We start from the raw sequence: 26,234 nt of genomic DNA, 5'->3' as shown, positions 1-26,234 counted from the left end.
CTATGGCAAGGGCCTGATGGTCTTACAGGCTTTCACTAAGTCAAGAGTTACCAGAGACTGTTTCTTCTGGAAAAATGAGTTGTCTCCACAACCTCTGTGTGATCAAGTTCAAGGACCATCAAACAAAAGAGAGTAGCACACTGAGCTTCATGACTGTGAGAGCAAAAGTGTATGTGTGCAGTGGGCCTCCAGAATGCAACCAAAGGTCCCTTCTTTCTTACCTCCCCTTCTCCCCTGCAAAGTCTTCCTTAGGCACTGAAGTATTTTAGAGAGGATTACCTGTTTCATTTTGTATTGGTTAAAAAGTCCTTCTCTTCCTCTGGTTTGTAAAGGGCGGATGGGGCATTAGAGGCCAGAAGACAGAGTATTATGACCAAACATTCAGATGTTAATGTGCTGGGTGACCCATTCATTTTTGGTTTTTTGGTAGTGCCTTACAAATACAATGTTATGATATCTTTAGCGCCTACTTAATGATAACCATCCAGTTTCTCAGTTAAACTACCTAACTATCAAACGGATGTTTATACCAGTCTTGAATGTTTGAAATTAGTCCAGCTGGAGATTTAGTCAGCAGCCTGAACTGCTGAGTAATCCACACTTGCGTTTTAACACTGTTATCCTCAGCCCCCGCTGTCAGGTTTTACCTGAGGAATAGAGAAGCTCACAAGCTCAGTAAAGGCACGACATTTATTCAAGCACAAAATTATTTTAATCACAGTATTTAACCATTCAACATATTTATATCTTAGATCCCAATGAGAAAACAACAGTGCTTGAAAATTCAAGTCCTAAAGGACTAATAACACATTTCCAAAAGATGGCCTGTTTCTATAGTTACAATGCTTCCTTGGGTTTTTGACCAGCTAGATTTTCACAGCTTGTAAATATGCAGCAGATTATGCATCCAATCATTTCGTCACCACCTAGGGGAAAGAGGGCATTTTATTTTAAAGGCCTGATCTTTGTTACAGAGGACTGGTGGTGATTTCAGTGGGAGTCTGTCAGATCAAAGGCATAGGATCCAAATGAGTGGAAATCAGCAGAGAATGGGCTTCCTGAGTTTTCAAGAAGAGAAAATTTTTTTGTTGTCTCTATGGGATACCACAGCTTAGCTTCCTTTTGATGATGATTGCTGGAACATACTGCCAGACAGAATGATTTTTGGTATTACCCAATTTGCACAGCAATGCAAAATTATGGTTCTGACAAACTTCATATTTTATAAATCCTCTACACATTCAGTTATTTCTTTTTAATCTTACTAGGCTTGCTGTCGAGTTGATGTTTAAACCTGTCTTTTATGTATTCTTAATGAATCTAAGTGAGGATATAACTGATGAATTCAGACATCTGTGAATCCATGTGATGGTGTATGAAATTAAACTTTAAATATTATGTGCATATGTTTTCTGCCTAGTTCTTGACATGTTGAACCCTTATCAAAGTAAGATGGAGAAAATGGATTTTATGAAGCATACATAAGATTATTTCTAGATGTATTGTAGGTCTCTGCACTCCTGGACAAAGGTGAAGTTGGATCCTTGGGTGTTTCCTAGTCGTGTTAGTCTTCCACAAATTCTGATAATAATAAAGTAATCAAATTATATGAAATTAAGAGCAAGAATGTAACGCTGATCATCAGTTTCACTCATTGGCATTGTTCCTTGCTTGTTATTGTTGCTTCAAAATGTTCTAGCCTTCTTGTGTTGCCCTAAATAATAGTGCTAGAGAAGTATGCCAGCATAGGATTGTGCAACAAAAGGTGACAGACCCTCAAATAAGCTTCACAGGTGAAGCATGATGAAAGAGCATTATTCGCTGTGGAAAAATCTTGTTGATGCATTATAGCAAGTGTTATTTTTAGAATGTGTAAAGTAATATAAAAACTAGCAACTAGCCTGAGTCATACACTGATGTTGTAGCAGGGAGATGTCTACAACAAAGATATCCCGACTCCCATTCTTTATTAAAAGAAAAAGGGATTTTTTTCTGGGACAGACTAGATGCTGACCTGGGCTTGTCTGTGACTGATGTCCTCTTCAAACACCTTGCAGAACATCTTGTGAGACTGTTTCAGAGGAAGGAGGATGGTCTTTGATTGAATTTTACAAGTGCCTACTTTCTCTCCCAAGGGAACTAAAGGAGAAGATTCAGCCAGAGATCTTAGAACTGATCAAGCAGCAACGTCTCAATCGGCTTGTGGAGGGCACCTGCTTTAGGAAACTCAACAGTCGACGTCGGCAAGGTACAGCTCAGACTTCCCAGTCTGGCTTTATATTGTCACTTGGTCTATAAGTTGAGCTGAGGAATACTGTTTTCATTGGCAGAATCCTTGGTTGTAGTGCTGTCTTGATTGCTTTTACCAGGAGGCATCTGAAAGCATCTCCAAGTTACAAATTTTCAGGATTTCCTGTTCCCCTGAAACTGGTTTCAGCCTTATCACAAAGATGATCTGGAACAAGTTCAGCCTTTGATAAAATCTCAAGCAGCAGTCTCACATTCTGAAATTAGTATTTTGATTTCTGCCTGAATTTTCAGACTTCTTGTTCATCTCAAAACAATGTCTTTGCAGGATTAGCACATGAAACTTGAATTTTATCTCCCAGGCTTTCATCACCTTTATGTATGCAACAAGTTCATTCAGCACCCTTCCCTCCAGTACTGCCTGTCCTTTGGCTTAGTCTTACATTGCCATATAATTTTATTATGGTGTTTAAACATGCTTTTTGAAAGCACTTATATCAGTAATTCATGTACCTCCATATGAATACTTGATTGATATAAGATTGATATAAGATTATTTTCCCAATTCTACGAGTCACTGCTCATTCTATACGATAGAACTCCCTATGGTTCTTTTCCCTTCAGGGATGCACGTTTCTTTCTCCAGATAATGTAATAAGGACCTAGTGTAAATTCAGCTGATTAATTAGAGGTCGTATCCAAAATTTCCCTTTAAACCCCTCATTTTTGTGAGGATTCAGATTGCTGTTTGTCTTTCTCTGTAAACACAGAACAAATTAAAAGTTACAAAAGCTAAGAGTAAGAACTGACAAAGATCAATATTTGAGACATTGGGGAAAAGTGCATTCTTCACAGAGAGAAGTATCCCTCCAATGCCTCCTTCCTTAGAAACAAGGAGGCAATTTTCCTTAATGTAGGGAGGTTATTCGTAGCCTCTCTGTCAGGCATACAAACACATATGAAGCTCACTGCACAGACAGATGGTCAGTATTCCCCTGTGAATTTCTGTACAGACTGGATAGAGAGGCATGATACATGTTTTTCCTTCATCAATGTACTCATGGAGTGAATGTAGGAAAAGTAACGTGTAGTTTGTCTGGCTACCAGTAGTGAGGGTTGTATATTTTATTCCTCTTACAGCCTAATCCAAATGACTCAAATTCAAAGGGAAGGAGCAGGATTTGTAGCAAATATTCTTCTTTTGGCTGATCTCCAAGAGGAAGATAGACTGTTTATTTTATCTTAAATTGTTGTTAGTTCATGATTTATAGGATCAAGAGCCTTAGGGAATGTAAATTCATTCAATTTATAAGAGTACAGTTGAAGCTAAAAAATAATTATTTTTTTTAAAAATCAATCCAGTCTTCTCGTCCTCAGTTGAGAGGGTTGCTTCCTATCATGCCTTGGAGTGAATTCTATAGGTCATGAGATTAATTGCTTTGATGTCACATTTATACAGGGCCAGAAATAATTCATGATTCTTTGGAAACAAATAAAACACGTAACCATGCCTCAAAGAACATTATCTTCACTGAAATAGATTGTTTTTCACAGATGGAAGCCCATTTAGGAGGTCATGTTTCCACATGCCCTTGAGAGTTGTGTATGCTTTATGATAGACTTCCTGTATTCCCTGAAACAGAAGGGAAAAATATCATTTGTGAGGGAAGCAGTAGACACAAAACCATTTAGAGGATGATGATGCATGAGGCCACCAGGACTAAATTCAGTATGGCCAGCCCTGTCCTGGGGTGCATCAGACACAGCATTGGCAGCCGGGCAAGGGAGGGGATTGTCCCACTCTGCTCTGCACTGGGGCAGCCTCACCTCGAGTCCTGTGTTTAGTTTGAGGCACCACAATATAAAAAAAAAAATATTAAGCTGTTAGAAAGCGTCCAAAGGAGGGCAGCAGAGATAGTGAAGGGCCTTGAGGTGAAGCCATGTGGGGAGCAGCTGAGGTCACTTGGTCTGTTCAGCCTGAAGAAGAGGAGACCGAGGGTAGACCTCATTGCAGTCTGCAACTTCCTCATGAGGGGAAGAGGAGGGGCAGACACTGATCTCTTCCCTGAGGTGCCCAGTGACAGGACCAGAGAGAATGGCATGAAGCTGAGTTCAGAGGAGGTCTCAGTTGGATATTAGAAAAAGGTTTTTCGCCTTGAGTGTGATCAGGCACTGGAACAGGCTCCCTAGGGAAGTGGTTCAAGAAGCATTGGGACAGTGCTCTCAGGCGCATGGTTGGGACGTTTGGAGATGGTCCTGTGCAGGACCAGGAATTGGACTCCATGATCCTTGTGAATCTCTTCCAACAACTCATCATACTCTGTGATTCTGTGACCTAATACAGTGTGATTTAATGAAACATGCGTGGCTTGTAAGCCATTCAATTGGGATCCTTTTTAAGGTATGTACAGTGCCTAGCACAGTCCAAATAGCAAATACTGCCAGACCACAGGGAGTGGAAGAAGCTCTCTTGAAATCAGCATTTATCCTTCAGGAACATCTCCTCTTCCCCAAAGCAACACAAACTGTAAAACCAGGGCTGTCATGATGTCAAGAACTAGAAGATAAAGTAAAATGAATAGAGGATCCGAGGTTTAGCTAGTGATGCTAAACATTATGACAGTCAGTCTTTCAGATAATTCCTCTGAATGTCCTGCTAAAAATAGTAGAGGTCCCAGATTCTGAGTGTGTCTTCTGTTAGCTTTGTCCCACATCCCTATCTCCTCTCTCTCAACCCACCTCCCTGCCTGGTGCTACCTCAGGGGGTTCAGGAGCCCTTGTCACCCACCTGGTGCTCCAACTGAATCCACTTGTTATGGAGCATTACCAAGGCTCTGAAAGGGCCATCCAGGTTGACATGGAACTGAAACTGAAAGGAGTACTGCTCTGAGGCATCACGATTTGCCTGTTATGTGGCAATCTACTTGTGAGGGTAGCATGATCAGGTAGGTGTTAATACTATATGCTGTACATATATGCTTTTTTTGCCTTTCCTATGCTTATTTTCTTCCCTTAAGACAATCCTGGAGCAAATGTCATGAATCTGCAGATTGTACAAGAAGAACTTGAACGTGCCCTACACAGAAGCTGAAAGCATTAAATTGCCCATTTAAAGATAATTAACAGGCCTTAGCCCATGATAAAGACTCCAGAGCAAACTTCTATTAAGATTGTTGTTTGAACATGTGGTAGGACACACATGGTTAGTCACAGTAAGTTGCAAAAATTGACTTACAAAAAAATGAGAAGGGAGTTTTCAGCCTCTTACGGCCTTTTGAGAAGAGATTAAACACTTTCATATATACTTAGCATTGGAAAGCCTACAATCCAGGAGGTGATTCACTAGGGGGATGCTGAAGATTAAGCCATGAGGTATCTATATTCAGATCTCTGCTTTTTGTGTTTCAGCACAGGATTATCATAGCAGGATCTCTCTGTAGCTGAAATTCAGAAATATCACTGTTGTCCCAGCAGGATCCTTAGCACTTCCAAAAAATACATGCCCTTTCCCCTGCAAGGTTTTTATGGGAGAACTGCAGCAGTAACTCCTGGGTTTTTGTTAAGTGTCTTAATCATTTGGAAATGAAACAGCAAAATCTAACCTATCCTTCTGATCACTGTTCAACAGCAGATCATCATGCTCTGCAAATCCCTACTTTGTTCCTGGGCCATGAACATCTGCTGAAAGATAGATCTCTTCAGCTTTCTTCTTCCTTAGATAATTCCTAAAAGAAAAGAGAGAAGAGTAAAGCAAACACCTGCCAAGCACTCTACAACCCCAGTAGTTATTATTTCCAGTAGAGCTAAGTAGCAGATAAAGTCATTTTATTGAGGATAATAGATACTTCTAATGCTGTCATCCAGTACATTTGTAGTATATGTTGCTGGGCGCACTATTGAAAATAAATTCCCTTTTTACCTTTACAAAGATTGTAGAGAAATTGCATGTTATTAAAGTGGTTTTGCAGCCAACATGAGGTTTCTCAAACAGTAATTTTTGGAAGCAAGGGAAACCCTGGTGATACATACCATTAAATTAAAAACACAAGGTGCCATGGAAGTAACCTGGAAAGAGAAATCTTAACTTGAAACAAAAAAATCAAGTGAAGACAGGTTTTCCATCTCTTGCTAGGATAAGTAACTCTCAGTTCTGAACAACACACACTTTAACTTTTTTTCTGCCAAGCTGATTTCTACTGTTACTTCATTCTACTCTCCATGGTCCCACAAAAAACCTAATATTCTGTGAGCTTGTGACTTGCTGAGAGAGCCAGTTAACCAAATATGCCTCCAAGAATGCCAAGGGTTAATTATTTGCCAGTTGTTGGGAGAGCTTCCTGGCTTGACCTAGGCAGTTTAGACGAGTTGGAGGGAAAATGTCAATACAATTTTAATAGAGACAGAAAAAAGAAAAAGAGAAAAATGCATACCTACGTACATCTATAGATAAAATCTACACAAATACATGTTTTCACAGATATATTTAAAAGCAGGTTTCTCTTGCTAAATCTGTAAGGATGCTGTTCCTTGAACAAAGAAACTAGTAACTTGAATGTATCTTGGGAAAAAATACATATTCTCAGACTTCTGTTCATGCATATCTGAGCTATTTTCTCCCCAGATTCTAACAATAGAGTACTTCTGTACTAACCACAGCAGTCCTTTACCTGGAATAGTATTGTTAGAGGCATATGAGTCATTGGCCATTAATGCACTTGGAAACACACTGTGTGAATGGCCAGGCACTCTGTAGCCCATCAGCAAAATGTTCTGTGCTCTGCTATTTGTTCACAATTTTGAATATTACTTTTGTAGCCAAATTGTAGGTGATTTTGTTCTTTGGAATTTTTTTTTAACCTCATCTATAATCTTCAACAATATGCTGTGATATATTTAACCCCCTGGCTGCTCTAGCAAATATCTGAAAAATCAGAACAATTTGCTTGAGAACTTTTCAGATTAAAAACCAGAATTAATAATTCTGTTTCCTAAAGAAGAATTTCTTTCTATCACCCTAATGTGATTGCATCAATGGTCAGTAAGCTGAAAGACATAAGGATTTACTAGAAAGTGTAGTGTCTGAAATTTGTGATGAAATGTCAAGTCCACATCATCTCTAAACTGTGGTTAGTGGCTGCCGTCTCTACAGCTTCTTGCTCTGAGCAGGAGGTAGGTGTAGTAATACTGGATACAAAACAGGCCACAGAAGAGACCTAGTCTTTGGGAAAAATTCTTAAGCCTGGACCTAAAACCAAAACAAACCCCATTCCTTCCTGAACTCACAGTTGCCCTGTTCCAGCAGGGCACATGTGCATGAATCTGCCAGATGTGGAGTACAGGGACTAATAGGGAAGGTCTGTCCCAACTTTAAAGTCTTTTGTAACACTTCAACTCTGCAGACTTTGATTTAAGAATTTTGGAGGGTTTGGATAGTATTTTTTCTTTGTTTTATAAACACCACTTTTGAGTCGTAGCAGAAAAGAGCTTTTTCTTCTGCTTATTTTTTTATTTATCAATTTTGAGCTCAAAGTAAATGCTGGCTACTTCTCGTGTGCTGTTTTGTAATTCAGGGTTCTTCACTCTTTTTCTTGATGGAAGCAATTTCATATAATCTTTGTTTTGACTGTGGGATCATTCTATACACTACTTTTCCAATGTAGTTGTGTTCAGTACTTGCACTACAGTAAAATAACTGCATCCAGTTTCAAACTGTTCCCCTCCAAGGCACTGAAATCTCATGTGAATGGGATATTTACTGATACACGGTTTGTAGCATCATGTACAGCTGAAGTGAAAACTGGGATGGGTAAGGCTGAGGTGGCTGTGGAGGCAAGGGTCCCTTCTCCTAGCAACATGCTGTCACCCTCCTCAGCCGGGCTGGTGCAGTCATTTAGTGGCTGTGGTTGAGGAAACTTTGTTAGTTCCATTTGTAGCTTTCATTTAAGGGCTTTCCCCTTGACAGCAAGGCTGTGGTAGAGCCGAGTTATTAGTGAGCCCACAGGAACATTGTGCTGGACAGGCTTCAAGCTACAGTCTGTGGCCATTAGCTTTTAATTAACCTTGGGTTATGGGGAATTGCTGAAAAGGCTCCTCAAATATTCAGAGTTTGGGTTTCTTCCCATTAAGCCACTCCTTCCCAAAACAACATAAGATATTTTCAGGGAGGGGTGTTCCCCTCTTTCATTATTGAAGCATGTCATTGAAAGAACCAAGGTTATCAAAATACTAGCCCCTAGGAGACAGAAGAGCCAAACCCTTGCTAACACCAGCCCCATGTGTGATAAATTGAAAGGAATCAATGGCATTTTTTTTTTCAGTTAGAACAGCTTTTTGCCCAGGTCACTGGGAAGGTAATGAAACCATGTTGGTTCCTATTAAGGAAAAATTACTGTTTTAATTTTGAGTTGGAAAGTTGTATTACTTTGTACAGCCCAATAAACAATGAGGTTGCAGTTAAAGCTTGGTATGAAAGCCTCCTGTTCCACTTACTGGAGGCTTTTCTTTAGGCATTGTGGTCAACCATCAGATTCAATGGAGTGTATTCTTTAAGCTGCAGACTTTGCTAAGGTTCTGGTAGAGTTCCCTGTCAAAGGTATGAATCCTGAAAATTTTCACATACATCCTTCTGAGGTACACAAACAGCTTAATGAGTTACTTATGTGTGTGCTCTTCAGATGAGAGCCTACTGAATGAGGGCTCCTACTTGCTCTACTTTCAATTCCCTGCAAAAGTTTTGCAAGTGGGGTCTTCTTCTCAATCCCATACTGTGCCACACTGTATGTTCTGCTGCTTATAGTCCAGAGATGCTTATATTTCAGCACCTCTTCTTGTATGCATCACAGGAGCATAATCTCAGGCTCTCTACCATCAATCTTTCAATGTTTTGCATGCCTGTGAAGTTGATAGCCAGAATATCTCCCATGGTCATTTTGTGCTTTTGCCAGAGGTTTGTAATGTTTTTTGAAACCTTTCTGTTGAAGGGGCTGCACACTCAGAAAGTAGTTACAAGGGTGTAGGGTTTTCCCCCAAAGCCTTTTTATCCACTGGTGCAAAGAAATTTAAAAAGGCATGTGAAAGTCCATTTTTATAATTCAATTACCTGTATTTTACTGCATTGCATTTTAAATGACTGGCCAGGGGCCTGGAGTGTCCTTCAGGAAGCCATGAGGCCAATGTTTTACTCAGAGAGCCAAGAAGCCCTTGCTCTGCTAACACCCCAAATGAGCTCACATATGCTGCTGGTTCTACTGCTCCTCCAACGTTTTGTCCAAAAGGAGGCTCCCAGCAACTGCAGCACTGCAGGGCTGTGTCAGTGCTAGCATTTCCCCTAAATTGTCCCTCAGGCTGCTGCTTGGCACAGCATCAGCACTGCCACTACAAGAGAAGCTCAGAGCCAGAGAAGCCCTCTGCCCCCCTCCACTGGCATTTTAACATCCAGCCTTGCTCTGAGCTTTTGGAGATTTAGTTTGGATGTAACAAGATTGTATTTTTGACAGCTTAACATTATGTGATCTACTTATTAAATGGAACATGCTCTGACAAGGAAGGGTAACCTCTTTCTTGCCATTTCAGAAAGGGAATTGGCAAGCACCATCCTTGCATGCTAGGCAGCGTGGTGGCCTGGCTCTGCAAAGGCAATGCCCTTCACAGGAGCAGATTATAACAAGTGTTGTTAGGGGGAATTATGTCCTGCGAAGCACGAGTTATCAGGAGATGTAAATGTACATCTCCTAGGAAGGACTAAAATGCAAACTGGGGTGTGAACTGCATGGTCACACATATATTTGTGACCATGCAAAGCACTGAGTTATGTGCAGGACAAGAGACTTAATGTCTGCTTTTTAAGTCCTTGCATGTTTATTAGGTCCAGTCTCTCCATAAATATGGGGGTGTTCTCCTATGTCTATAAAAAAAGACATGAGTCATAATTTTCATAAAGTATGGGATATTTCAAATTTATCAGTTTTTGGGTGTCCCACACAAGACAGCTGGTAGGGCTTGATTTTCACAAAGTGGGTGCTAAAAATGAATCTTTTATGGGTAAATTAAAGTTATCCACTCAAAGTAGTTACTTTGCCAGTTTTCTGGCCATGAGGGTATATAATGTCTGGTAAAACTAAGTCATTTTTTTCTCACTAATTTTTTTTTTTGCGCCAGTGACTATGTCAATAACAAAACCCCTGTAGATTAATGCCAGCTTCATTTAATTATGTAAAATTACTGAGCAAAGTCCCTACCCTTCTTACATATACACCCCACACACTTCTTCTTCCGAAAGAAAAGACAGCCTTTCCCATAGCACTGTGTTTGAGTAAGCTTCCTTGAGTAAGCTGTTGGTAAGGCTGATGAATACACGTCAGTAACCTTGCTTAATGTGTTTATTTCAACAGACAAATTCTGGTATTGTCGACTTTCACCTAATCATAAGGTCTTGCACTACGGAGACTTGGAAGAAAGTCCACAGGGAGAAGTCCCTCATGATTCCTTGCAAGATAAATGTAAGTCATGCAAAAATATTGTGACACTTCTGCTTCTCTTATGCTAGTTCTTCTTTATAACCTCTAGTAGGTTTCTCTTAACATGGGACATTATGGACAGCTCTGTTTATGAAGATAAAGAGCAGGGGACATTTCCTCCTGCATTCAAACACCACTCTCCTGGTTTTGGCAAGTGTGTGTGGGGACTGCATTAAGCTTTTCAATGAGTTTATAATTTCATTCAGCTTGGAAAAATCGTGTCTTTCCTAGGGAGGAACACAGTTTATTTTCATTCCTCATCTAGCTGCAGATATCAAATAAAAATACTTAGGCATACTCAGAAGCACTGCCTGTCCATGGAAACAGACAGTAGTGACTGGAGGAGCAGTAAGTGCAGAGGTCTTTTTAGTTATTGTGAGGAGTGGACTTAAAGGTGAAGGTCACTGTGAAGAGCATTGAGAAGACCTCACTGTTTCTGTGTAGCCAACTGGGAGAGGATACGTCTCTGTGGCAGCTCCTACCAGGGGATTTGTTATGGTTGAAAGTAATTTTGGAGCTCTTCAGAACCATCATACTGTAGTGATTTCTCCTTTGTTCTTCAACACAAGTTGTAGGGGTTTAACCTGTAATCCAGGGAAGCTTTTTTATGAGAGTAGAAATAATGAGTATAGTTCTGTCACTGGGAGGTGACTTCAAGAAATCCAGCATTGAATAAGGAATAATTTCTTTTTATTCTTTTCTGAAAGTCCTTGGCATTATCAAATTAGACATGCTTATACAGGTATTTCAGCCACTTCTTTCACGGAATGGTAGAAAGACTAATTTTTCAGAATTTGAAATTTTTCCAGCCTGAAAAAAAATTGGGGAATGATGTAAAATTTCCTCCCGTAACCTATCTCCAGGCAGCACCTTTTAAAATGTCCAAGTGCTCCCAGATGCAGTCTGAGAGGGAAAGAAGAAAAGCCTGTGTGATGCTGGAGCCCTGACAGTTTGCAGTCACAATCTCTTGTTTTCCTTGCCTTACAGATTGCCTCAAGGATGTTCCACAGTCTTACTGCAGTCTTGGCAGAATGTAGGACAGGGCCTCACATTGCTGCATTGGCACAGAAAGAGACTGTTTTTGTGGACAAGGCTTAGAGAAATAGCCATAGAATGTTACAGTAGTGTCAGAGTGACAGAAGAACAAAAGTCACACTTGAACTGCAGGCACAGTTACAAGAGGAGCAGTTCCCAGATTTGTTTGCTTGGAGCATGCTTCCATGCACAAACTCCTGACCCTGAGTGTCATCTGGCACTTGCATTTTCTTGAGCCTACTCAGGAATGTCAGGATCCCATGGGGACAGAAGGCTCCTACTTTAGAAACCATTGGGCCAGACCCACACGGTTGCCTCAGCATGAGTGCTGGCAGAGTAGATACCAGTACAGAAAGAGGTGGTTATTTCATCAGTATCTCAGGTTTTCAGGCTATGAATGAGACAAGATTTACAAGATTTACCATAGTGCTACCCACGTTAGATGGAGTCTCATTAAACAAACTTGAGAATATTGCAAGTCACAAGATTATAAAGTGGTACTATTGTTTGAAACGTATCAGACCAAACTGGCCTGGACAATTTACAGAATACTTTCATAAATATTCTGGTTTTCTCTGGACAGACTTATTGATTTTTGAGTTCTTAAAGTTTGAATATGATGATCAACTTGTCAGCATTTGGAGCCAGGTCCACAGATAAAAGAGAATAGGTGGGTAAGAAAACAGAACCAAGAGAAGCAGCATCAAACATTCTGTGTACTCCTTGCCAAGTCTGAATAATTAGTCTCTATCCCAAAAAATAAATATGTGGGTTTTTAACCTTTTCATTTCTGTGAATGTCACTCCTCTCTTCAGGCTGGCAGAGTTAACAAGCCATGCAGACCCCAGCTGGGACAAAAAACAGCTGCCCTCCTTCTCAAAGCTTTATCCATTGCGAGCACATCACATCTGTGCTCACGCCCTCCAGCATCTTGTAGTCAACTTTTGATACCTCCTGAAGTCTTTGATTCCATTTTTCTAAAGCAAGGCATAAGCCAAGTTCCAGATAAATAAAGATTAGGATGTCACATCAGTCTGTGATCTCCCATAGTAACTGTCTTCCAGATCACACAGATCAAGTGTATGAAACCTGGAGAAAAGCCTTCTTTGTTGAGAGGTCTGACCTCAGAAAACCTTATCTTATGCAAACACAGAAATTGTTTTTCTGGGCCTCTTCAAAAAATGGCAAGAACTCTTTTTTCTTAAGAAGACATTTCTACCATGGTTGCAGTCAAATGTCTCCTTAATTTCCCAGTTTATCCTAGCTCACTCTCTCCTCTCAAAAACAGTTTCACTTCTTCTCCAAAACAGGACTGTCAGAGGCATAAAAAGTCAGCCAGACCCACAGCATAAAATTCTGAGACTAAAGGCAGAAACTGAGTAATGAAGAATCAAAAAATTTCCTTTCCTTTCAGTTTTCCATGCAAAGCAAACACTTTAAGGATGTTTTTTACATCCTATGCCATCCATTTGGCATAGTGCTTAGGTAATCTGTCATAAAATATATGATGCTGCTGGGCCCAGTAGAAGCGTAAATGCATTTCTCCTCTTCACTATTTCCATTAGAGTTTCTAAAGAACTGGGCAGTAACAGGTTTTCATATTACTATCCTGTTCTATATATAAGATACTTTTCTGCAGCCACAAGGATAATGGATTATTTATAGATCGTAGAAACTGTCATTCAGGGACCATATTGTATTGTAGAGCATATAGATTCTCCATAATGTAATTACCTTTGGAAAATTGACTTCCGCTTGAAACTCAGAGAAATTTATCTTTATGCTTTAGTGACCTCACTCTGTGATTCTGAGTGGCAGCAGATTCCAATATTTTTTCTTACCTTTCTTTTCCCCCCAGTCATTTCTGATCACTTCCACTTCACATTTTAAAGCAATTGGAATGGCTCGTTATAAGCCTTAGTATTCCTTATTCCTGCTAGTACCAGAAAGCAACTAAACTGCTGATGGAAGTGAAATAGAAAACTATTTTTAAAAAATTCCTATAGGCTTTTAAAAGAAGGAAAATAGCACTGAATGAAGGGTCCAACTTGTCCAGAATCCTCTCTCCAGCACAGACTTTACCTGGATGCCTAGGAAAGAGCAACAGAGCAGGCACATTACATTAACAAGGAAGAAAACTATATGGTTTTGAGATCCATGAGTACACACACTGTCCAGGCACAGGTACGCATTTATGTGAAACACTCTTACCCAAGGTAGCTTAAATAGGCAAGAAAATGCATTTTCAGACTTTTATCCAGATGCCTGAAATTTTGTCAAGACTCACTGGTTCCTGTGTTAGTTGTTTTCTTCTAGTTTTCTTTCTTACAAAAGGCTGGAAATGGCAAAGGACATGGCAATTTTAACACATTAGTCTTGCTTGTTTTTAGACTCTGTAGCTTTTACATACCTTGCTTCTAACTAATTTTCTGGGGTTTGATTTTCTTTCTTTTTGATGCAGTGCCAGTGGCAGATATAAAAGCTGTTGTGACTGGGAAAGACTGCCCACATATGAAGGAGAAAGGAGCTCTTAAACAAAACAAGGTATGGTTCTCAAATTGTTATGAACACATACTGTGCAGAATATGAAGCCTGTCAACTTGGCCTTCCCTGAAGTAACACAGGTATTTTTCTTTCCAGCCTGCAACATTTCCGTGTATGTATACCCTTTGTTTCCATCTCAAACCATTTGATTTAAGTTATTGTGGCAGCTTAGCCTTCTGTACTCATATTTCATGGCAGATGTGTATTCCAGGGCACAACCGGAATTGTCTTTGATGTTTTCTATCTCTAAAGCAAAGCAGCAATGGCTGTTGGTGCCTACTCCTATATTGTGTCTGATAAATAACTAGTTTGTTCCAGCTGTGTTCTCTGATGAGCCCACATTCAGTGAACACATGCCAAAATTGCAATTAATGTCCAGCTGATGATACCTGCAGGTCCAGTCAGGTAGAAAAACCACTGCCAACAAAAGGCTGTAAGGTTAATCCTGGGCAATTAGGGAGGTGTATGAGGAAAATTTGTTCCCTTTTGGGGAAAAAAAATGTGCAGGATTTAATATTCAGCTTAAATTAGATTTATACTACCTTTCAGAGTTTCAGAGCAAGAACTGTAAACTGACAGTAGTACTAAAATTGTGCAGTGCCAGAATTTTGCAGAGTTTTTGTTAGTAAGAATTGTCACCACATCAAGAAGAAATGGAGTTACTAGCAACATCTGGCATCATTAGTGGTGAATGCCATATTCTATGAGGTATGTTCAGAAATTTTCTATCAGGTTGTCTCTCTCACCTTACAAGAAGCAATGAAAGTCTAATGGTGTTCAGTCTGGCCTAGAACAGCACCCTGAGAGGTCTGGGAGCCAGATCACGGGTTTCAAATCAGAATTTCTAATTACCTGAAACTGATAAATTTTTGGGTCAGACCAGAAGAAATTGATGGACAAAATAGTGAAGAGTTCTTGCTTCAACACTTTAGATAAAATTGAAAAAACAGTTCTGATGGGAGCCATAAAAATTGAGAAGGCTCTGTCAAAGCTGCATCACACAATTAGTTGCACCTGCACAGCTGCAACTTTTCTTTCCTTAACTGTGCACAGATAGGCAAAGCATCCTGAGTATTTTTTTGCATTTGTTTTCTTACAGAGAAGTTGCTCTCCTTTCAACATTGCCTTAACATAGTAGGAAAGGAAAAAGTCAAGTGAGGAAAAAAAAAAATCTCAGGAGTGTTTTTCCTTGTTGATTTTCTGAATCAGGACACAAACACACACACACATGAGTACAATAGATTACGTGTAACTCCTACCTCATGTTACAGCTGAACCATCAACACATTTGGCTGGGACATTTATATGATGCATATAAAATATTTTTAGTTCTTCCTTGCCTTAGCACTCATATGTCCACACAAAAGGGAAAGATGGAAAGCAGTGGGTGGCAGTGATGGAAATGTGTCATCGTTATGGCGCAGTAATGTCTAGATAGTATTTAATGCTAAATAGGAATGCTGCAGAGCAGTTTGTCCTCAGCTCTCAGCATTGCCCCATTTCCTTAAGTAAAATTGCTTTGGACTGGTATAAAATTTCTGGCTGAGAATGTGAAGACCTGGAATTCATAGGTGGCATGGCTGCATCCTTGGCTGGAGGCATTCTGTTTGTGACCCAGACAATGGCAATTTTGATGGTTTTACTGTTTCTGATGTGGTGCAGGGGTTTTGGTTTGGTGGGTTTGGGTTTTTTTTTTTTGTTTCCTCAATTCCTTGTTTCTTCCCTTGAGAAGCACAAAATTTTTGAATTAATCTGTCATCCCAATCAAACTGTCAGGCACAATATTGCAACTATTTAACTGACATAGGAATAACATGTTGTTTGCAGCATATCAAGTTATATATGGGTTAGGCAATTAAAATTTATAAAAAGGCAGACACAGAATGCAATTCAGCTGAATTTGGTGTATGAAACCTTTCATTTTCTGAAATTTCACAATCAGTGAGGTATTTTTAAGAGGCCTTTTCATTCTGAGCTTTCTTTGTACATATATAATGTCCACCTCAATTTTATTCGTTGGCAGAAAAGAAAATTGAATGGCGGAATGCCATGCTATGAGCATAGCTGGAATTGGCAAAATTTCCATAACAAAGGCTTCAGCATGTCTTCATTTGCCAGAACATGGCCATTGTTCTTTCAGCAGGAAAATTTAGAAAGAAATAAGAGTTAAACTGAATTTGAAATTGCATGCATATGAAGCCGGAAAGATGTGACGAGATGAGATCTGAATCCATTGTTGTTTGTCTTGCTTGTGTTTTTAAATTAGGTTTAATTTTTAAATCCTTATTTCTGACTCCCAAGTAGTACCAATCATTTTCAAGGAAATGTAATACGTCAGATTTTGCAGCCTTCAAAATAAAGCATGACAGAAGAATTAGAATAAAAACCATGGCCAGATATTTTGAAGTGTTCTCCTATTACCCTTTATCTGCTGATGTGGCAAGTTTCAGGCTTTGTGCCTTTTTAGTCCAATAAAATGTTTCATCCCTGATGAATGAAGCTTCTCTCCTCTCCTCTCCTCTCCTCTCCTCTCCTCTCCTCTCCTCTCCTCTCCTCTCCTCTCCTCTCCTCTCCTCTCCTCTCCTCTCCTCTCCTCTCCTCTCCTCTCCTCTCCTCTCCTCTCCTCTCCTCTCCTCTCCTCTCCTCTCCTCTCCTCTCCTCTCCTCTCCTCTCCTCTCCTCTCCTCTCCTCTCCTCTCCTCTCCTCTCCTCTTGGTTGAACAAGCTCCCTGCTACTGCCTGTCTAGAGAGTTCTTTGGGGCAGATCTTCTGAGGAAAGCAAAACAAAGGAGGAAGGGACAGGTTGGAGGGAACATGAGATAAAAAGGACCAGAGGGATAGAGAAACAAGTGGAAAGTGCTTGAGTAAAAAATTACTCTGAGAAAGGTTAAGAAGTAGAACAGAGAAAAGAAGCAAAAACTACAGATGGCTGATAAAGACTGACCAGTTCTCATTTAAGAATTGCCAGCTCCTCCTTGTCATTGATGGGACTGTAACAAAACCGGGTGGGGGTCCCTGGCAAGTCAGCCAACTCAACCACTGAGACTGCTGTCAGTGTGGAGGGCCATTTGGCAATTCCATCTCCTTTGGCTTCCGTTTTCCTTGACAGTTTGCTGTGCATAAAGCAACAGAGATGCTGGCACCTGGAAGTTGTAATTCCCAAGCCTTTAGAGTCCAGGGCCACCTGGACTCTAAAGCAAAGAAGCTCTTCAGCAAAGAAGCTGAGCTGTAGCCAGGGCTGCCAAAATAACACCTTTCCCCAGAAAGAGAAGCTTGGTGCCCTTAATGTAGTCTTTTCTCATTCTCTGCCTGACTGGAAATGACTAACATTTGACATCCTGACACATTCTTCTTCCTAGCAGAGGTTTTTTTTCCTCATTTTTCTCTCTTTGAGGTGAAGAAGAAGGTATATTTGTTGGGAGTTTCCCAAAGGAAAAATTACAGGGGTCAGGCCTGTGGGATTGTTGACCTTCATGAAATTCAGGAAAATCACAGTATAACAGTACAAGCCCTTTTTTCAGAGCTACAACCTCAGTGGCATTACTTGGCATATTCTGTCAGTAATTTATAACACTGTGGGAGGAGATAATGCCAGGTTCATGTGGGCAGAGGTAGATTTGTTTCTGTAATGAGGGACATCACTCTTAATAAGGTGTGGCTGAGAGACATGCCTGCAACACAAAAGGGCCATGTGAGCCTGAGCCATTGGTTTGCTGAGTGCACCAGCACTGTTTGCACTTGCAGCCTCCATGGAGATTTAACACAATGAGGATTTACCATAGCTTTGTCTCCTGTAGCCTTGGCAATACATCAAGTCAAACCTAGTAACTAAACTCAAGGAAAACAGGAACATTTCCCATGAGAAGCCTGATCTCTTATTATCCAAGATTATCCGTAAGGATTCCAAGTTTTATGGTTCCGACTCTGCTCTTAATCATACAACGTCAAAACAAAAAAAGCCCTTACAGAAATCCAAATATCTATGTCTGTCTCAGATCAGGAGCTCAGGGGCAGCAATCTAGAGCAATGTTTATGCTGCAGTCCCCACAGTTAATTCTTCCATTTTAAAACTTAGTGTTGCAAATTTAGGAAGTCGTTCTCCTTTCACCGCTGGCAGGGCAGGGACTGTTGTCAGCTGAGAGTCAGCAAAAGGCATCAGTGTGAAGGGCTGAGGAAGCCAAGAAGTGAAAAGAGCAGGACATGTGATACAGATCATAGCTACAAGTCAGCACTCTGCTGTGTAGCTGGATCTCTTTTACACAGTTAATGTAGCCATACCACCAAGCTTAGAGACTGTGAGATCCTTGTAATGGCACTTGTCATGATGCAGGCAGAAACCGTACTATGGCAACAGATAGGACAGCATCTTGGCATGCTCACTGCTGGCCACTGAAAGATCATTGTTATTGAGATTGCCTGGGTTTCCCCAATGGGAATTTAACTCCAGGCGACTTTTAGGGAAGGTCAGCACTTTATGAATTCTCCTTGGTATCTTTTACAATTCCAGCTTCAGTGCTTAGGGGACAAAAAGATGATTGCTTTTTCTGTTCCTGAAATTCCTTTGGGTCTTTTGGTAACTGGCATAGTTTGCCTTGACTGTGGCTGGCAATTCTGGTTCAGATGGAAGCAAAATTACAGAAATCTTCTGAGAGTGAATAATTAAATATATTTCCAGCACTGAAAAGAACATAAGTATTTACCAGGATATTCATTGTCCTGAAAAGATTTTTAATACAAGGAGTCAGACCTTGCAGAACTTTGTGAGTTTAATCTATGCAAAGTGAAAAAACCTGTGAGTCTTCATGGAGAGTTTCTTGCAAGTGTACTATTATTCATTATATTGATTTTAGTCCTCACCATTTCCTAGCTCAAATTTAAACTCAAATGCTAAAGGAATTCACGACCCAGTGAGCCACAGTAAGCACTGCGGAGAGTGAGTTTGTTTTGACTGAAGTGGTGGTATTGCTGTGCCTGTCTCTTGCAGTAGTCTGGTACTGCTACAGCTTTGGCCAGGAGACTACCATAAACTATTTTTCAACTTCTTTTGGGGAATTATGGATAGGAAAGAAAGAAAAACCTGAATATACAGATGCCTCTCTCATGCAGCATTAATATGTTTCTTTGTATTGTTCCAGGAGGTGCTAGAGCTTGCTTTCTCTATATTGTATGACTCAAGTGGCCAGTTGAATTTCATTGCTCCAGACAAGCATGAGGTAAGTCATGTTCCGAGTACAGAAATTTATTTGACATTATCTTAGTTGCTTTAAGGCACCAGATGGCTTTGTAAGAACATAAGAATGGGCATCTTGGCCAAGGGTGTAGGTCCATCTAAATCAGTGTCATGTCTCAAAACAAACTGACATATTCAAGGGATTAGTACAGGAACAAGACCTTCTGCAATTTTCTTGCATATCTGAGCCACAGAAGAAACATGTTTTATATTCCTGCATCACAAAGCACATGAAGCTCCAAATTACAGACCAGTATTTCTAAGTCCTCCCGAAATACGAGCCATAAGAAAGAGAAATAAGAGAGCTTGGGGAGACCTTGAAGTTCTACAGACCTTGCTCAACATTTCCTGATTTCTTGTGGTCTTCTGTACTTCAGACACTAGAGAATTTTTGCTGTGTGAACTTTGAACACTGAGAATTTGTACAGCCAAGCTTTCAAAGAATCACTGCCGGCCTCAGTTCATTTTGACAATGCTAGCATAGTCAGGGGTGGTTATACCATGACTGGGTCTCAATTTCAGCCAAAGACTTGTTCTCTCCAAAATGGCATATCCCCTTTTCCTTATTTTCACATTGTTTAAGACCATTCATGACAGGTGATCATAGAAGGCCCTCTGTATTCATTCCATCTCCACATGAGAATGTTTTGCAGTGGCTTTCACTTGTATAAAGACAATGTAAATACCAATAGCAAGGATGACTAATAGCCCCTTCCCTGCTCCCTTCTTTTAGTAAAAGCCACAAGGAAATAGAAGACATCATCGCCTTCTGGAATGTGATGGGATTAATTTACCTTAATTGTGTTGAATCACTGGATGTGTTTCTCTCACAGAAATTTCAAGTAAAGACTTAGCAGAATGCATAACATTAAAAAAATCCTTCTTCTTTCTAAAGCAAAAGAGTTGTGATCCTTTTGCACACTTATTTTTAGGTATTACATTTGGTCTCAGTTCAGGACCCTCTGCTAAGATGATGAAGAAGATTGCTTTAAATTGAATTATACTGTAGTGTTAAAAAAGTGTGTGAAATTGCTTTACAAGTGAAATGTATTAGCTATACTGCCATTAGCTGTACTATGTGCCACTTCAACATTTGTTGTTCTGGACTAAAACCTTCAACTAAATGTTAATTTTAGGAGAGGAGATACAGTTATGCCCATTTGGGTCTTTCTGTGGATTAATATTTGAGTGTCATTTTCAAGAATGTTCATTCCAGAGAAGTATTTGCTGGTCAGTTTTCATGTCAGAGAAAAGACCAGTAGTATCCCAGGCAAAATGTGCCACTAGAGCTGTAGTTCTAAGCAACTACAGCTAACTTCTAACAACTTGGTTGTTGTCATCCTCTGAACTGAACATAGGTTCGAAGATTTCTGATATAAATTCTGCAGAAACTGAATTCTAGACTGTTTCACCTCAGGAGCGCAAATGGTCATGAAAACCAACAATTTTTTCAGCCACTGTATCTCAAATATAGCCTATAGCTACAAGTGGATTTTAATGGTCCAAATGTTCAAAAGCTGCTGCTGCATCCCACTGAGAGGCAGTAACAGTGAGATGCACTAACCCAATTGCTCATGACTGCGTTAACACACCTTTTGTCTTCATATCTCTTTTTGGTATTGTGCAGCTTCTTTTAAACAAAATTAATATGTACCAAAACATGGCCAGAGGCAACAGTCACTGCTGCCACTTGACAGTTCCTAAATGAAAGTTTTTAAAATGAGATCTCACATCCTCTGTGTTTTTCCATGGCCTGCAGAAGAGTGAGTTGTGATTAAAATGAAAAGTACAAGTGTTCAGAGGAAGCACCCACAAGGAAAGGGAAGTAGCATGTTGTGAAGCCCGTGACTCTTCATCAAAGTAGTTGGGGTGCCTGTTGATAGAAGTGCTAGTTTAGCAGCATTGTCAGTTTGGGAGATCTGGTGGTGACATCTTAAGATTCTGAAAGCTTTTTGTGAAGCACCAGGAATGATGTTGCTACATGACAATTTCAGGTCAGACTTACAGGGCTTTTTTTAAGTACTTGTGCAGCCCTTGTGATTGTAGAGTGAGGCTGAAATGTGGGAGTTGAGTGTGTCCTAAAAAGAAAAATTGAACAAGGCCCTTAGGATAATTTTGGCTGCAAGGAACTTGAAGGTATCTTAAGTCCAACTTCCTGCTCAAAGCAGGTCAGCAATGAGCTCAAACCAGGTTGCTCAGGGGTGCATCCAGATGGATGAAGCCTGCGCAACCTTTCTAATTCTTGTCTCCCAAAGCAATCCTTTGGTAAAATCTCATTACTGAACCAGTATCATTGAGATTTGGACCTCATTCTAGTACACTTAAGTTTGTGAATTGCCTTAGCCATCTGTTGGAGCTTACTTCTAGCCAGAGGATTCAGTACTATGAGATCACTCCATTGTATTTGTTTTTCATTTAAATACTAATAACTGGTTTCAACTACACAGCAAAAAAGGTGGATTAATCTTATCCATGATTTTTGACAGAGAAACTGATAAGGGAGGCCATAATTAGGTTTCATTGGAGTTTTATGAAAATGAATCTTGTAAATTAATTTTTCAGTGGCTCTTAGTCTCTTTTGCATATTAAAAAGAAAAAAGCTTCTGAATGAATGCCTCTGTTTTTCCACCATCTCATTAGGATGTCTCTCTGCTCAACATGTGCAGGAGTTTAATTAGGTGCATTTGCCAATGTGGAGATTAGAGAGGAAGCCCCTTTTCCAGGCCATTGCACTCATCAGAATTGTGGCCAGAATTTGGATTCTGTGGGCCCTGAATGAGTTATATCTGGAAGAGGAGAGAACTGCAGTTCTGCTTGCTGGCTCTCTGGGATTCCTCCCCAGAGGAAGAGCTGGCTGCACTCACTGCAGATGGACTATTTACGTCAGGGGCTGCATCTGTTGAGAAGTTTCTCTGCTCTCCTGTAACCTGAGCAGAGCCTTTTGCTTTTCTGTTCCTTTCTTCATAATGAATTCAGGGAAAACACTCCCAGAGAAAGATTTCAAGTAAATCATAAAAGATGTCTGCTCAAATATAATTATTTTTCTAGAATAGCTTCTTTCTTTTCCTGATATTCTGCATTCACTCAAAAAAAATTCGCATGCTTTAAAAGTCTTTAGTGGCACACTTTGGCAGCCTAAAATAGGCAGGCTAAGTTGTTTATTTAGTACTTGTCAGCAGGGCAACCTGAACTCTAAAGTCTCTTCTATATAGCTGATCTCATATTAAAGCTGTGGCTTGGCTTGCCCACACCCTGGGTGAAAAAGCTCCCTCTGCTACTGTTTTGTTACTGACTTAAGTGGGTTGGATTCCACTTCGGATGCTGAAGTGTGCTAACCCATCCTATTTTTGAAACATGCCCTTTTTCTGCATGAAGAGGGGGGCTTCTCTCTCTTCCTTAAAAATAATCCTCATTTCTGCTGTGGGATGAAGTCAACCATGGCTATCTTTAAACTCGGCGGCATCATGTAGCAAATGGTCAGCTAAATTTAAAACCCTTTTTTTGGCATGAAATCCAGCAGAAGTATTTGTAAAATAAAAATGCAGTTATGGTTAATTTAATTTTTCTCCTGCAAACTAGGACACAAGTTCATGATTGAAATCTTTATTTTTAGATGACAGCATTTGAGTACTTCTGTTCATAGTTGAATAAACGACTTGTAGTAATAAATGAAAGTGACTTATTCAATAGAAGTTGACTCTAGATCACCAATCTTCCTTGAATTTGTTGCTGATTTTAAGTGGTTATTCAGCCCACGTTTATCACAAGCTGTCAGCTGTTGGGAAAGATGGCATCTCCTGTAAGGAAAAAGCCAACGGTAAGGAAAAGGTTTTAGAGGCCAGTTCAGCATTTGCAGCATTTAGTATTATACCCAAGCAGCAGGGCATTTTAATTTTCATGAAGGACATAGCATTAACTGACTGTAGTTTTCACAATATGTTACTTTGTGTAAAATAGTGGTAAATAGGCATAAATATGTGAGACTATCAGTTGTAACAGCTTTATGTATAAGAGAGCAAACAATGATAAAAGCAGACAGTACAGGATTTTTTACACTAAGAGTCACAAAGTATTTGGGGGTAGGATTTAATTCACCTAACTTAACTGTCTTGGAATGAAAAGTTTAGTTAATGTAACATAATCATGCCCTTTTAATAGGTACTGGGGGGAAGGAGAATGAGAGGAGTGAAGAAGATTTCTCCAGAGGTTCATTGTCCTAAGTTATTGTTTCCTTCTCCAATAATTGCAGAAAAACATTCAAGAAGAAGTTTGGAGGAGATGCCAAATTGTCAAACAACTAAACATTCTCATTTCATCCCATTTTATGCAATGTTTTTCCATTTTCTGAGCAGCTCAGTGAAAACCTTCTTCAAGATCTGAGCTGATAAAATGCATCAACCTAATTTTAGGTCTCTTTGTAAGTTCCCATGGGAGCAGTAACTCTAGAGGATCAGACCAGACAAGGAGTTTGTGTATGAAAAGTCTGTTAATGACAGTTTTTATCCTTTTCCTCTGCAGTATTGTGTATGGACCGATGGTTTGAATGCCCTCCTTGGAAAGGATATGTTGAGTGACCTAACACGGAACGACCTAGACACGCTGCTCAGCATGGAGATAAAGCTACGCCTCCTTGACTTGGAAAATATACAAATCCCAGATGCTCCCCCACCTATCCCAAAGGAGCCCAGCAACTACGACTTTGTTTATGACTGTAACTGAGGCAGGAAACTGAAACTGGAAATACATTATAACTGGAGAGATATTAAAAAAAAAAAAAAAAAAAAAAAAAGAAGAGTGTGAGGAAAAAAAGAAACCCACTTTTGCACCTTGTCTTTTGGCTTTGGGGAGGGATGTAGAAACACTTCCATTCCTCCCTGTTCTCTGCATCCCTTCTTTCCCCATTCCCATCTTCCCCATTGCTCATCCAAATCCACATTGCTTTAATTAACTTGTAATTGCAGGCCATTGGCCTTGCTTAAGGCAAAGACTGCCACTAAGAAGCACCCTCCTGAGGACTTTTTTTACATTTTTAATACTGGAATAGACATTCTTAACTAAAGGACGTTGTTATCAAACTGCATGCCTGTGAAACCCACCTGGCAGGGCAGAGGCTTTAACTGGAAGGAGGAGGGAGGTAGGGAGCAAAAGCAGCTACTGTAAGCAGAAGATTTCCCCAGACACTCACAAGAGTCTGCTCACCACTGAATCCAATGTGATGATGAAATTGGTTAACTGCTTCCCAGTGCTTGCACCATCCGTCACTGTCATTATTCTCTCCACCGTCATCTCAGCTCTTGCCTCCAGCCTTCACCCAACTGATCGGCTCCCAGAATGGAAAGTCTGCAGGTTTTTGCTGTACCATACGCTGCAATGCTGCAACAGCTTTTAACTTCTTTTCCTCCCAGCTCTTACAATAGCCCCACACTAGCAGATCACTCGCACAAGCCGTGTATGAAGCCACTAGTGTGTCCCATTCCTGTAGCGTTCCCTAAGCCTCAGTTGCCTCTGAAATTGGCTTGTTGCTATTTGAAGTGATTTTTATTTCCTCGGTCCAAAGTTCAACAGTAATTTTCACAAATTAATTACAACTGCCAAACATCCAGGTTTACATCGTTGTCATTGCTACAGTGTTAGAAATTTGCAAGGGATTTTTTTTGTACGGGTTCTAATTTTTTATTTTATTTTGCCAAACAAATATATTTAATGAAAACTAATTTCATTGTGAGTACTTTTGGGGAACAATATTTTTACTTAATTTCCATTTGGAACATTTGCCCTGAAGGGAAAAAAACACCTTTCCCTTCAACTTCACTGTTGAATAAAAATCTGAGTTGTGATGATTCCTGGGACTTTGTTTTTCTTCTGAAGTTGTCTTTTATTCCTTATGGTTCCTAGAAATTCTGAACTGTTTAGTAAAAAGAGGAGTTGGAAGACTGCATCTGATTTAACTTACTTGTTTGTTAGTGGTGACAAGGATGAAATGCATCCAGAGATCTCCATTGCCATGGTTACATGAGCCTTCCTGTGAGAAGGGCCCTTGTGAAATCCAAAATCCAAGCATAATGATGTGCTCACGGTCAGGTCAAGGCTGCTGCCATTCCTGTGTTTTGCTGGGACAGCTGTTTTCCTGTATTTCCATTTTCTCCATTGAGAGTGTTTATGGCTGTAGCAAATTGGTATTAGGAAGGTTTGAGCTTTGCAGGATGGATTCCCTCTATCCTCATGGTTTTTCTAGGTATTTCACTAAGTTCAGTTGCAAAAGTCTGAGTATAGAGGAACCTGCCAACTCTTTTCCTCCCACTGCACATGCTGAAGACAGATGTTTATCAGTGTAAGTTTCTTTCCTGGTCAGACCCAGCTGAAAAAGATGGTAAAGGGGTTTTATCAGAACTTGTGCTAGTGAGAAACCCAGAAGCTGGTTCCAATCATAGAAATTCTCAACTGAGATGGCCTTTGCTCCATCCAGATGGCTCTGGGGAAAACTTCCTGACTGGCCTCACACCAGTAGAGGAGAGAAATTACGTCCTGCAGGTGCAATAAGGAGGAAGGTAATGAGAACATTGTATGAATGCAAGCATCAAAGTCCCAAGGAAGGGGGCTTTCCAAAACCTTCCTGAAGTTGTGCAGTATTTTATGAATGCCTTAATGTAACAGAAGATATAA

The 26,234-nt window shown here is 40.1% G+C and overlaps 1 protein-coding gene across 9 annotated transcripts in view; it reads left to right on the top strand.

The window, feature by feature from the left end:
* The window catches only part of ELMO1 (engulfment and cell motility 1), a 300,321-nt gene extending 274,910 nt beyond the window's left edge, over nt 1-25,411 (top strand). For all 9 annotated transcript variants that reach the window (XM_064418260.1, XM_064418282.1, XM_064418276.1 and 6 more), the window contains 5 exons: nt 2,136-2,248; nt 10,638-10,745; nt 14,260-14,342; nt 19,477-19,554; nt 24,090-25,411. In XM_064418260.1, coding sequence (XP_064274330.1) covers nt 2,136-2,248; nt 10,638-10,745; nt 14,260-14,342; nt 19,477-19,554; nt 24,090-24,290 — 583 coding nt within the window. In that variant the 3' untranslated portion in view covers nt 24,291-25,411. The remainder of the gene's footprint in view (nt 1-2,135; nt 2,249-10,637; nt 10,746-14,259; nt 14,343-19,476; nt 19,555-24,089) is intronic.
* Nucleotides 25,412-26,234: the final 823 nt, after the last annotated feature.

The sequence above is a fragment of the Passer domesticus genome, chromosome 1 (assembly GCF_036417665.1).
Source record: "Passer domesticus isolate bPasDom1 chromosome 1, bPasDom1.hap1, whole genome shotgun sequence".
NCBI lineage: Eukaryota > Metazoa > Chordata > Aves > Passeriformes > Passeridae > Passer > Passer domesticus.
The sequence above is the reverse complement of the archived record's forward strand: the minus strand, read 5'-3'. Positions and strand labels throughout refer to the sequence as shown.